The sequence below is a fragment of the Lemur catta genome, chromosome 10 (assembly GCF_020740605.2).
Source record: "Lemur catta isolate mLemCat1 chromosome 10, mLemCat1.pri, whole genome shotgun sequence".
Classification (NCBI taxonomy): domain Eukaryota; kingdom Metazoa; phylum Chordata; class Mammalia; order Primates; family Lemuridae; genus Lemur; species Lemur catta.
In genome coordinates, this window is record NC_059137.1 from 55,652,515 (window position 1) to 55,667,366 (window position 14,852).

Consider the following 14,852-nt stretch of genomic DNA (forward strand, 5'->3'; position numbering starts at 1 on the left):
GGCTGTGGGTTTGTCATATATGGCTTGTATTATTTTTAGGTAGGTCCCATTTATGCCTATGTTGTTAAGTGTTTTTATCATAAAAGGGTGTTGAATTTTGTCAAATGCTTTTTCTGCATCTATTGAGAGGATCATATGGTCTTTATTTTTGCTTCTATTTACGTGGTTAATTACATTTATAGATTTTCGTATGTTAAACCACCCCTGCATCTCTGGGATGAAGCCTACTTGGTCATGATGAATTATTTTTTTAATCAGCACTTGGATACGATTTGCTAGGATTTTATTGAGAATTTTTGCGTCTACGTTCATGAGAGAAATTGGTCTGTAGTTTTCTTTTTTTGTTGCATCCTTTCCTGGTTTTGGTATTAATGTTATATTGGCTTGGTAGAATGTGTTGGGGAGAATTCCATCCTTCTCAATATTGAAGAATAGTTTATGTAGGATGGGCACCAGTTCATCTTTGTATGTATGGTAAAATTCAGGTGTGAACCCATCTGGACCAGGGCTTTTCTTTTTGGGAAGGTTTTTTATTGCTGTTTCAATTTCAGTTGTTGATATTGGTCTATTCAGGAATTCTATTTCTTCCTGATTGAGCTTGGGAAGGCTGTGTGATTCTAAAAATTTGTCCATTTCCTCCTCATTCTCCAATTTGTGTGCATAAAGATTTTTGTAATATTCATAGATAATGTCACGTATCTCTGTGGCTTCGGTTGTGATTTCTCCTTTCATGTTCCTGATGGAAGTTATTAAAGATTTTTCTTTTCTGCTCTTGGTTAGTCTAGCCAGTGGTGTGTCTATTTTATTTATCTTTTCAAAGAACCAACTTACAATCCTATCAAAAAATGGGCAAAGGACATGAATAGAAATTTTTCAAAAGAAGACATAAGAATGGCCAAAAAACACATCAAAAAATGCTCAACATCCCTAATCATCAGGGAAATGCAAATCAAAACCACAATGAGATACCACTTAACTCCGGTGAGAATGGCCTTTATCAAAAAATCCCAAAACAACACATGTTGGCGTGGATGCGGAGAGACAGGAACACTCATACACTGCTGGTGGGAATGCAAACTAGTGCAACCCCTATGGAAAGCAATATGGAGATACCTTAAACAGATTCAAGTAGACCTACCATTTGATCCAGCAATCCCATTATTGGGCATATACCCAGAAGAACAAAAGTCATTCTTTAACAAAGACACCTGTACCCGAATGTTTATAACAGCACAATTTACAATCGCAAGGATGTGGAAACAACCCAAGTGCCCATCAATCCACGAATGGATTAGTAAACTGTGGTATATGTATACCATGGAGTACTACTCAGCTATAAGAAATAACAATGATACGACATCTCTTTGGTTCTCCTGGAGAGAGCTGGAACCCATTATACTAAGTGAAGTATCCAAAGAATGGAAAAACAAGCATCACATGTACTCACCAGAAAACTGGTTTCCCTGATCATCACCTAAATGTACATCAGGGAAGGATACCAATTGGATATCAGACTGGGATGGGGGGTGGGGGGAGGGGATGGGTGTATGCCTACATGATGAGTGCGTTGCACACCCTCTGGGGAATGGTCATGCTTGAAGGTGCAGACCCGGGGAGGTGGGGGGGGGAGGGGATGGAGGTATGACTACATGATGAGTGCCAGGTGCACTGTCTGGAGAATGAGAACGGACGCGCTTGGGACTCTGACTCGGGGGGATGGGTGGGACATGGAAAATGTATATAACCTAAACTTATGTACCCCCATGATGAGCTGAAATAAAAAAAAAAATATATATAAAAAAAAAAAAAAAAAAAGAATGCTCAGAAAAAAAAAAATAACATCATCATTTAAAAATTAAAAAAAAAAAAAAAAAAAAGAAGTAATGTTTGGTTTCCTTATTCTATAACCTGTTTAACTAATGTCAAACTTGACTTATACTAGAAATTACAAGTAATAATTTGCCATTCAGCCCATGCTCTCATTTTCTAGGAGTGAACTTGTAGTCCAAGAGGATACAAAGTAAAATAGGAAACAAAGATAGGACCAAAACTTTGGAAGAAGATATACGAAGTATTTGAGCAGTGAGATGAACCCATCTGTGTAGAATTTTTATTGGTTTTCTTAATTGTTTTGTCTGTACATGTTAAGTATTAGCAACAAAGTGGTGGTTATAGGAGGAATACAGCCATCAATATAATGGAAATGAGATATATATATATAAATATATATATACACACATACATACACAGGATTTGTATATATATCAGTCAATTTATTTCTAATCTTATTTTGATAAAAATTAAAACATATTCATTATAGAAAAAATTTCATGTAGAAGACATTTATAAAATAAATTAGTAATTGACTATGGTCCATCTTTGATAGTTAATTCCTATTTTTGATAGTTCACAATCACAATTAATCCTGGGAACACACTTTAAAAATTTTGTTGTGTGTAATCTCAAATACTATTCTGTGGTACCTTTTCAAGCTTAAATAAATTCTAAACATTTTACTATAACATTGAATATTCAGTGAAAACATGAGTGTTAATGATGATACAGGTTCATCCTCTCACCATAACATAATTTATTGTATTCAGTTACCTGTATTTCTTCTTTTCTTCAATTTATGTTTTTACTACTTTAAATAGAGTATAGTTATAAACACTATGCTACATCTCTGATTATTTCATTGAGTTACATTGCTACAAATTTATTAAAAGGGCAAAATATTAAAGAATATAGAAAATTTTAAGGCTTTTATTATGTATTTACAATGTGGTATCAAGAAAAATTTTAAAATTCTCTACTCGCTTTTAAGCTGAGAAAAGCCTCTGTGACTGCCATCAGTTATTTGTTTACAAAAGTAATTAGTATTTTCTCTACAAATTCTAGTATGGAAAAGAATCACAACCTTTTTAAGTAAAGAGGTTTTCAAATGAAATTTAAAATTGTATTATTAACGCTAATCTTAGGATGTAGAAAATAAGTTTTAAAACTAAGCTGTACAATGAATAGAACATTTTGTTTACTAATATAAGGGAGACACAGATAATGAAAAGAACACAAATTTACTAGCATTAGTTTTCAGTCAAACCTCTATCAATTCCTATCAATTTTCAATCAGCATTTAGAATGATCTATTATTCCCTCTCTCTGGGACAACTGGACTAATACTCAGCTGTTTAGTCATTACTGTGGAAATACCAGGTATTTATACATGTCCATTTTGATGGGTCAGGATCCATGCCATTTGGATTTTGGCCTTTTCCAATTAATCAGAATGAACTTTTTAAAATATAAAAAACATGACATCCTTTCACTGCTAAAATTTTTTCAATGGTTTCTCATGTCACCTGGAATATACTGTAGATCCGCTGCTATATCCTGTAAGACCTTCCTGATCCACCCATTTCATACTATAAATGCTCTAATTCAGAACCTTTTGCTTTTATTTTTCCTTTTGCCAGGATTTCTCTTCCCTCAGATGTTCACATGGCTCACTGCATCATTTAATAGATGTCTCTGTTAAAATGCCACTTTCTCCATGAGGTTTTCCCTATCCATCCTACCTAAAATAATATCCTCCCCTACATCATATACTTTTTTCCAGATGTAAGTGTGTTTCTTCACCTTCTTTGCTAATACATGCTCATTTATGCATTTGGTTACTGTTTGTCTTTCTTACTAAAATGTAAATCCATTAGGTCAGAGATTTTATGTTTGTTTATGCCCGTACCTCTGTGGTGCTCAAAGCATGCTCAGCATATGGTGGATTTTCAATAAATATCTGCTGCAAGGATGAATATTTAAATCCATATGTTCAAAAAGATACTTAACTCATCTAAGGCTCAGTTTTTTCATTTGCAAAATTGGTATAATGATGGCAATATGTACTCCATTGAGATTTAGTGAAGATCAAATAATAAAATGAATATGAAAGTACTTTGAAAATTGCAAAGAACGATTGTATTTGTTTGAGAAAATCTCAATCGTTTGGAGGCAAATCTTTACTAAATATATTAGGTTTCCTATTTTTCTCATTATTATATTCTGAGAAGTTTCTCTTCTCTCTCAATATCAAGAAGTGACAGAATGATACTATTTAATTAATGGTAGATCATAAAATAAGTACAGTACTGATAATCCATATATATTCTCGTGGAAGCTACATCATCCATCACAGGAAGGAAAATTAATAGAGTGATCCAAGACACCTTTATAAGACTTTAAATAACCATAAATAAAGTTAGAAACTTTGCAGTATAGTTTATTAGAACCAGCAAGGGAACTTTAATAATAAGAAAGTATTTTTTCATTAATATTTCCAATAGCTCCATTATGTAATTATTATTTCTGAGAATTATGGTATCTATGGTTCTACATAAATAGAAGGTTTATGACAAAAGAATAAAAATTAAAATTAAAAAGTCAATCTACATCTATAACTGCTAAGTTTCATCATCTTTATAAGTCCAACCCTCATGAAATTATTTATTGTGTGAATTAATTCTTCTAATAAACAATTGACTACTTATTAATAAAACATGTAATAGCTATTCTGGCATAGAAACTTTAAAATTGTTTCTTAAAATGTTTTAAATACTCTATCTCAGGGAATAAATAAATAAAATGATAGAGATCTAGCTATCTTGGGGATAAAGGCTCCACCTACTTCTTATTTAGGAGTTAAGCCAATTAGCTGGCTTAAATAACTTAAACTAAATATAACTTCTTGGCAGAGCATATATTTCCTAAATTAATGTATCTTCTTATTTACCTTATATTTAAATTTATATTTGGATCCAAAAAACAAAGTTCTTAAAATAACCCACATATTCATAGTTCTTTATGTAATATACAGAAATGTAGGAATGAAAATAATTTTTCCAGAGTTACAAGAAAGATATTTTCTACCCAAAAATTTATATTATTTACCTCCATGTGAAATAAACTATTATTCAAAATACTTGGATATAACTTCACATAGTATGTGGCACCTATAAAATCCAATGGACTTTTTCCTGGAATAATAAACATTTCTTATTTTAAATTTAAGTACATCAAATGTAGGAATAAAAATAGAAGATGAATTACAATTATGTTTCCGATATTGGCAATTATTTAGAATGACAATTGATGTAATACCAAGAAAAATTTTTCTTTTACCAGTTTAAAGTCATCAATATGGTAATCAATATAACATTAAAATATGACTGTATTTTGAATTTATTTTCAATGAATCAATTTATACTTTTTGGCTGTGATTTCTCCCTAATAATAATGAAGAATGTAATCCTTTCAACAAACAGAAAACTAAAATATATTTATATAAGTCCAAAAGAGAATTGCCAAATTTGCCTTTATTCCTTTTCGTTAAACAACACTCCAATGACACAATGAAAAGAGGGGAAAAAAATCTATTTTCAGAGCTGCTGAGAAGTCCTCTCAGTGGTCGCATTCAAGTGTTTTGCATTAGATCTTAGGTTAAACTTGTAACTACATATAGCAATATTATAATTTAGCATAATTATATCCGTAAGGAAAACTTGCTATTAAGTATAAATGTTTAGATGTTAACAGGCTTACAGTTAAGCATGATGATTCAGGATCAGGAAAAGATAAGATACATCATAAGCATATGCTAGTGCTCACCGCTGTCAGTGCCCATGAGTCAATACATCCTTAAACTGATTCACTTTTGCAATTTATTGTCTATTTCTTCTTACAGAGGGCCTCAGATGGACTTTTCTTGTATCTAATTCCCATTAATGGATAATGTCACAGGGAAATCCCATGACTTTTAGCAGCCCAGGCAAAACCACGAGTTGGTGGACTGGAATAAAAGCATTCTAAATCTGTGATATGCCAGCTAAAAAGCAGGCTCCCTTAAACTTGTAAAACATGTCATTTTGGTGTAAACTGGAAAATATATCTGTAATAAAGAGATTGATGCCATTTTTGATGTTTGACTCATACAGTTCTTATGCCTTACCCTTTCCATTGCTCCCTTTACCTGACATCTGGCTAAACTCATAAAAACTCCCAGGGACTCTCAGTTGACACCAGAGGAAAGTTTAAACCATGTGCAGGAATGGCCACACCCCTAATCACAATAAAAACTCTAAGCCAATCTCTTTTTCTTGCTCTCTGAAGTAATTTTTAGACCTGCTTGGAACCACCCTCCTCTACCCCAGAAAACCTCATTATGTGAACAATAAAACTTTTCACACTCTCTTGCTATATGTTTGCCATCATTAGGTTTGACCAAACCAAATTGTGGGTAAGAGCCCATCTTACTTCTGCAGACTGGGTTTAGAAGTATCTCTTGTCTTTGTGGAAGTGGTTCTTCACCTGGATGTTCTCTTTCTTGCTTTCCCTAGGTGACTAATTTTCAATATTCAAAATTTCTCTTAGTAGTGCAACTCACATAGATATAGTGAGATTGATCTTAACCAGCAGCCACATATGTGACTCCCGTTTAATGAAAGTAGGTATCCTCTGGAGCAGAATTTAATTTTTTTATCATTTGTCAATATGTAGATAAGCAAAATATGTTTATCTTGGAACATAAATAAGTACTGATAAATTAAAATACACAATTTTTAAGTCTGCCCACTAATGTATATCTCCACCAACAATTTCAGAACTAATACTGTGTAGATACTCAGTATTTTCCCTGTGTCTCCTAAAGGTGAACATTTCCACCAGGATTTGAAATGTCTCATGAGATACTCAAGGCAGAAGTATATGCAGTTTGAAATTGAAAAATAAGTAAAAAGGAATACCTGGTAAAAAGCAAGTAATCAGTAAATGCTGGAATTTCAGGGACACTAGTATTTGGGCAGGGCATCGTTTTGAGTTTGGTCACATAATCAATGATCTATTCAACCAACACACAGAGCATCTCTTCCCACACAACTCTGGCAAATTTATAACAATGTAGTATTGTTTCTCAAAGAAACTATTGAAAAAGCATGAAATAATAATTAAAATAGCATTCCTGGTTGTAGAAGTATTTTGTTAAGGCATTCGTAGATTGTAAGTTACTTTAGTAAAGGAAGCTTGTAGCATGCAATTAGTTAGGGACTAGCTGTATAAATGATAATTGTTAAGGACAATGAGGCCCTGGTCCCTACGCAAAGCTAGAACAGCATTAAACACAACTTTCGAAGACAAGAGATCTGAATTACAATCTTTACTGACTAGCTGTGACACAGTAGGCAAGTTACTATTCCTCTCTGACTTTTCTTATCTATAAAATAGAATAATAACATTGAATTCCCATGGTTTTTGAAAGAATTACTGCACTTAACCTAGAGCCTATAATAATAGTTATTGTTTCTATGTTCACCCTTATTTTATTCAGTGGAAATCACTTATTTGCATTTTTGTCTCACTTACTAGCCTGAAAGCTCCTTGTGGATGAGCATTATTTCTTTATGTCACTTTATAGCAAAAAGCCTTTCTAGGAATACTTTGGGCCATCAGAAAGTGTATGATGCCTTAATTATTCATATGTTGGTGATTTCAAGCCAAGCATATATTGGTTTACTCTTTTTTTTTTTTTTCACAAGTAGGACTCTTTATTTGTCATTAAAAGTCTGAATTTTAAACATATTCTTGGACTGGTGGTTCATATCCACCAGCTCGTTCAACTTTAGCACCTGTCTCGTCACCAGTAGCTTTTCCAGAGCTACTACCTTCACCATGAAGCTCCATGAATTTCCCCAATTCAAACTTGGGCTTCTTGAGCATTTTTACTTTTCTAACAAAGACATCATGGAGAGGATAAATAGATTGACAAGCCTTTTCTATGTCTTTTCCAATGCTGTCCGGAATCAATTTATTGACTACTTCTCTCAAGTCATTTGTCTGCACCTCTCTGGTCATGATTTCCATCATCTTCTTCTGGATTTGGCGGACCTGTTGGTGCTGAGCATAAGAGGTCTTCCATATCTGATTGTTGCGTTTTTTAGTAAAACCAACACAGAACAGATGAAGCAAATAACCATCGGTAGTCTTGACATCAACATGAGCTTCAATCATAGTCTGCCAGTTTTTAACCGTGGAACACATTTTGTCATGGGTAAGGTCCATGCCATGAAAATTAGTCAGGTAGTTTTTGCCCTGAACATCTTCAGTAATCAGCTTGAATTTTCTAAATGCAACTTCATCATTTTGCAGATCAGCGAGGCTCACTTCAAACACATGACCCTTGAGGCCGTCGGAGGCAATTTTTGTTCCTTGAGTCCTGGTGACTAGTGTTTTCCCAATATTTCTTATATTGAACATAGCAGGTGCCTTCACATCATACCAATCTTTCTTAGAAAATGGATCAACCACTTTCTTCTTGGCTCCCTTTTTGCCGCCTTTCGTAAGGCGCTTGTTCTTGCCAACCGCCGTGGTGCTGCTCAGAGAGCCAAAAGCTGGTTTACTCTTTTAACTGTATATGGTATTGTTGCTGCAATTTTCTTACAACTGTGTATTAAATTTACTAAGGAATTTTATTTCTACTTCACATTCTGATATCTACTTCATTACTGTAAAATATGTAAAACAGTGTTGACTCTAGTAATTTCTTTGTTATATAAATAACTCATTAGGAAAAAAAAGCAGGTCTGTTATTTTAGATAACAGTGGACCACCAACTAAAAAGCCAGATGGTCAAGATATTCTCTGAAGTCCTATAAGTCAAATTCAAATTAACAGTTGAAACACTAAAATTTGCACTTTAAGTTATATTCCTAGGCCAATTAGTTTTATAAATGAGAAGTTTTAATATAAAGTTCATAAATGTTGCCTATGTAGCAGTATTTTTTGAACAATGTTACTTAAGCTTAGTTTTTTAAGAATAATTTAGATAATTTAGAACTTTAGAAATAAAACTGTAGAAAACAATTGGCTGTCTAAGATTCCCTGCCCTCATTTTTAATCTGAGCTAAATTATCACATTTTAAGGTAACACTTGGTAATGGGTTTAATAGAATAGAAAAATAAAAATATATTTATTTAAATTCCATAAACATTTATTGAGTACTTATCCCATGCTATAGATTATAAATAAGGTATAGTTTCCTGGCCATGAAAAAACTCACAAACACATACATAGTTGACTGAAACTTGAGAAATAGATTAATAGAGCTGTGCATTAAGTCTTCTAGCATGTGAAAACAGAGGCTCAGAAAATTAATCCTGTCTTTTGAAAGGAAGATCCAAGAAAGTCATGATAAGGAGTTTATGTTTGAAATTAATCTTGAAATATAAATAGAGGTTTGAGAGCAAGAACATTTTGGAAACGATAGAGTACGTACAGCTTTTGGCAATATGAGAAACGATGATTTGCTTGGGGGGAATAACAAGTAGCACATTATGCCAGGAGCATAAAATGTGTCAGAGAAGAGAGGTGTGAGATGAGAACAGAACAGTATACTAGAATCTGATAATGAAGCACCTTGTATTCCAAGGTAGGAAGCTTGGAACTTAAACTATAAATTGAATTGAAACTATAGTGTTAAAGAATTTTAAGAATAGGATGGATAAAATTAGATCCACATTTTAGGACATCCTCTGGTTACAGAATGGAGATGGGTTAGAGTATGGGAAATTTGTAGTCAGTAATAAAGCCAAAGAACTAATGTAGGGAAAAGATGATGAGATCTTAACCCAATGTAGTAGCAGTTTGGTTGGAGATGAGAAAACAGATGTTTAGAGACTGGAATTAATAAGATTTGGTGGTAGACTATGGAAGGTAAAAGCTAATGAAGAAGTGCAAGGATTAGGTAGCCTATAGCTTAGGTGACTGGGTGCATATAATAGTCTTTACTGCTATCATGTCATAACACTTATGGTCTTCCCCCAAGAACATGAAGGCTGCCATTTGTGGGAAGATGTGGCCATGTGACTTGCTTTACCTAATAAATGCCAAGAAGTGGCATGTCTACTTCCAAGTGGAAGCTGTAGAAACCAGAGTTTGTCCACACTTCTCTTTGCCTTTGCCACAGTGCCATATAATGTAATAGTGACTGCTCCAACAGCCTGGGCCTTTGAATAAAGACTATACAAAGCAAAATCCCCTGCCAACCCACACAGATTTGTGAGATTACAAAAAAAAATTGTATTAAGCCATTACATTTTTGGTTGTTTTGAGATTTTTTGTTGTTGTTGTTTCCTACTAAAGCCTGACCTTGATAATACTAAAGTGATGGTGGAATAAAATTGAATCAGGATTAGGAGGGTTTGTAGGTTAGATCATGAGGTTTGGTACAGATGTGAGAGGTTAAATATTAGGTGATGATATTGGCAGTTGTTCAGATTTATGGAGTTAGGTTTTCAAAATTAAAGTGTAGGTAGGAGATATGGATGGGTGTTAACTAAAGTCATGGAAGCAGACATAATTTTACAGGAAAAATAAAGAGTAATGGAGAAAACTGCTGAGGGCAGAACTCTGAAATGCACCAACACTTAATGTGCATTTGGACTTCACCTTGAAGGAAACGGTTTATCAGTAGAAGATTTAAATAGCTAAATGACATAGCCAGAGCTGTGTTTTTAAAAAGCCACTCTGTAATTGGCATAATTGATTAAGATAAGAATAAACTAGTTATTAATATTAAGAAATTTCTACACTCTTTGGTTTATTAAGTAAATATTTATCCAAAAATTACATCTTTAGAAACATATGTTGCTCCTGCACATGTCCTCCTTTTGCTATCCTAAAATTATGTCATATTCATAATTGGTCAGTGTTTGGGTTTGTATTTCCTACTATTTCATGGCTTCTAAACAGACTTAGGGGAGATATACATTTATGGACAGAAAATGCTTCTAACAGCTGCATGTAATTGAAACTTGGCATGTGTATTCTACATGGCACCTCAGAATACACCATCTTATTCTTGGCAATAGCATAGTGCTAACCGCTATAAAGGACATAAAGGAATATAAGCTACAATTGCTGACCTCAAAATTTTAGAATCAAGGGAGAGGTTGGGATAACATTGCCGTGAAGGTATTTATTCAGAAAACATATATCTTATACAACACTGGTAAATAATGCCATATAGCCACGGGTGTTCTCTCTCAAATATCATACTTATTTCTTGAATGTTTTATTATTTAAAGATTTTATTAGATTTTCATTTTTTATGTTTCATATTTAAGTGTTCTACTCTATACAAAATTTTAATTTTCTTCACACTTCCCCTCATTTACAAATCAATTATCTAGTTCTTATGCTTAGTAAACTACTTCAAGATGCTGAATTCCAACAGGAAGTTTATTTTCCACAATGTTTCACTACTTAACAGTAAAAAATACTAGCAATAGCAAAATGTCATATTTTACATTACCCACATAATACAGTAAATTGTTTGAACTTAGGTCAGGAAATGCTTTCAGTAGTTGAGCTATCCAGTTAATAATGAAAAGATTAAGCATATATTTTGAAAGTCAAAAATAATACTGTATCAATTGACCGATCACAGCCTGCTGACTCATGGAAGAGTTAGAGGAAATAGACCATCTGTTATTTGGATGCATACACACAACAGGCAAGAAGAAGAAAGGCCAGATAATATCTCACAAATGGCATGGGGAGGATTTTTAACACTACAGAAAGTTGGTTCTTTGAAATAAATGGGTGGCTGCAGAACACTCAGATAGACTGTTGACCTTGTCTGAGTAAATACAGAAGGGGGGATAAAAGAAAAAAAGAAACACAAAGTATATAAAATGACCTCAAATTGAATAAAACAGGAAATTCTCTTATCTAAAATTGCCCTGTAATCTCTATTTGAGTGGAGCAAAACAAAGATTTCTATTTCATACTTTATTTTTCCTTCCCAATTTATAACAGTCTAATTTCATTTTAAATTAATGCAGCTACAGTAATATTTTTCCTATTGTACCCCAGTAAACTGCATGGCTGCTTATTCCATCTTATGAACAGGCTATAGGTCTTTAACATAAAATGTTATTTTTACTCTGGGTTTTTCTCCCATATAGTAATATAGTTTTTAGAATAACCTGCAAACAGTGGCAGTTTTCGCTCCATTAAGACTCTATTATTATCACTAATTTTATCCTAATTTGATGCTAGCATTTGGCCTGCTATGGATTTGAATCAGAGTATAAAATAGAGAAATTATAAAAAATAGAAAAGAGCATATAGAAAATATTTTAAATACAGCAAGTCTAAAACTGTATTAATGCAATATGTTATGTATAGCTACTACTCTTTTCAGTTAAATACTAAAGGATATTTTAATGTATTGTAGCCACATCTTTTGAAAATAGTGTAGCTAATTTTTCTCTAAACTATATTCTCTGGTAAGTACTAATAAAAACAAAACTAAGTGGAAGAAGTTCCTTGTCATCAGGCAAGACATTTTGATTGCCACCCAACAAGTGTACTTTCCTGAAGTAAATGGTAAGGGGCAGATATTTTTATATTAAACAATTGTCATATCTTTCATTTTGTTACCTGGAAATCCTTAAATGTTGATTTGTTTTCAGTGATAATGATAAACATAAGTCTCTAAAGGGATTTCTTACACGTAAGAGAAGAAAAACAACATAGTCAATATAGTTTGGTAATTATAAATTAATATTTTTACTTCCAAAAGCCTCGATGCTCCAATGTCAGACAGTATAACTCTCTAATGACAAAAATATGTATTAAAAATTAATGATCTGTCCTATTTACTTAATTAAATTTTCAATTAAAATATTTATAGGAACATTCAACATTATTTTAACCAACTCTATGCTTGGAAATTCCCATAATGGGCATATATTTTAAGATGACTCTGCTCACTTTGTCTTGCAAAGAGTTATATTTTCACCCCCTATATTAAAACTATATGAAGAAAGGCCAGTATTTTTCTCATGTCTCAATTTATTATACTGCCACCTTTCTTTCTCTTTGATTTTTCCGGATCTGTGGTACTCCTAATACCAAACCAAAGTGTGCACAGATATATATGAGCTTCCAATCATTCAAACAGCTCTTGAATTCTTGTCTCTTCTGTAAACCTTAACAAAACTCCTTTAGCAAATGCTTTTGACAATTTCCTAAACAAGATGTCTTTATCTTTCACGATGATCATGAGATTTGGAATTACCAGTTTAAATCTTTATTTCCACTAGAGTATAGGCTGCAAGAGGACAAAGACCATATCTGTTATTCCCAGATACATCCACAGTACCTAGATCATGTGTATCTTATAGTAGATGCATACTAAATTAAATAAGTTATAATGATAACTCATACAGATAGAGTTTACCAAATGTGGAACTGACTAGTAAATTTGGGACTTTTTGATTTTATAATGCATTGTTGGAGTTTAGTTGTTGTCATTTCATTAGATCACTAATATAAACAAAAAGAATTTAAAACAAGTTCTCTCTAGTTACCCAAATATCTCTTCTTGCCAAAATGTCTGACTCAGATTCTAATTTCTTATTAATAAAATGACAAACCTAACAAGGGCTGAACAAAATAATGCAAAGAGAAGAGTGAATCCCCTTGGATCCTTCCATTCTCTGGCCACTATTCAGTTTCCTTCTTCAATTTTTGCATTTTCAGTAGCTTATTTCTTTTGTAAGTCTTGGTTTTAGTCATTTGACATTATTTATACTTACTACCATTATTCGTTAAGATGTTTAGACTATGCAATATGAATACCAGAATATTCTGCCTTTTTTAACCCTGTAACTATATAACCTATTCTCAAGTCTGAAAATTAAAAAATGAATTAGTGTATATATAGTTTGTAAGTAAGTTATGAACCACTTTATTCACCAGGTCCTTTTAAATTTATTTTAAATTGAGTTGCCAGGTATTCATAGTTACTTAATGAATTCTAACGATATTGGAAAATCATAGTGATAGTCATACACTGAAATGAATGCTGTCTCTAGTGAGCTATGTTACTCACAAATGCATATGTATGTGTCCTAGTTAATATCCCTTTACAACCTAATATTTATCAAAAATCAACAAATTAGTACACCATGTTTTGACTCTGCTGTTCCCAACACAATAATTTATTTACTTAACTGATATAGTCAATCTTTTCAAGGGCTTATGGCACATAAAAAGATATTTAAACCAATAACCCTGGGAAAAACATAAGACGAGCATCACTTAGCTTAGCTTAACAAGAAAGCTTTGATGTATGAAGAGGTCCTAGTGAAAGCAGAACCCATTATTATAGTTAAATACAGGTTAAGAATCAAAATGTCAGTATGGGGTTCATCTATTAAATTATTAATTAACAGCATCCTGTTCATGTACATTAGGTTTCTATCACTCATAGATAGATAAATTAGTGCTTGCATAAAGTAAAGAAACAAATAAAAAGCCAGTAAACTAAGCGGTCAGACTAAACTCCAGAGTGAATCTACATTTTTAGCGTTTTAGTTGATATTTCTTATCATGGTTTGCTTCATATTTAATTTCCTAACAAGGTATATAGTTTGTGAAATTAAAGGAGAAAAGAATAAAAAGAATAGTTGCAGCTGTTTTTGAAACCAAAGGCAAAAGCTACAAACTATAAACAGATTCTATGTCTAACAAGTTATTTGAATAAAATTCTTCATTAGTACACAAAATTACTGCATTATTACTGATATTTAAATCATTACACTTCATAAAGTACCTTGATACATTTTTATGTTAAGAACTCCAAATATTCATATTCCATTTTCCTCTTATAGGCTATCAATTATGTCTCCAGCTTTTGTAACCTCTAAATACTGTTAACTTCTTACACTGGGAATGTAATGCCAAAAATCAGTTGCCATGTGGTAAATTAGAAAGATGATGTCCTATCTGAGGAAATTAT

At 32.7% G+C, this 14,852-nt stretch overlaps 1 protein-coding gene across 1 annotated transcript in view; it reads right to left on the bottom strand.

Annotated features, from left to right (window-relative positions):
- Positions 1-7,560: 7,560 nt before the first annotated feature.
- LOC123645688 (40S ribosomal protein S3a-like) overlaps positions 7,561-14,852 on the bottom strand; it is a 68,125-nt gene continuing 60,833 nt past the window's right edge. Inside the window, exon 3 of the mRNA XM_045562127.1 lies at positions 7,561-8,432. Coding sequence (XP_045418083.1) covers positions 7,615-8,432 — 818 coding nt within the window. The 3' untranslated portion in view covers positions 7,561-7,614. The remainder of the gene's footprint in view (positions 8,433-14,852) is intronic.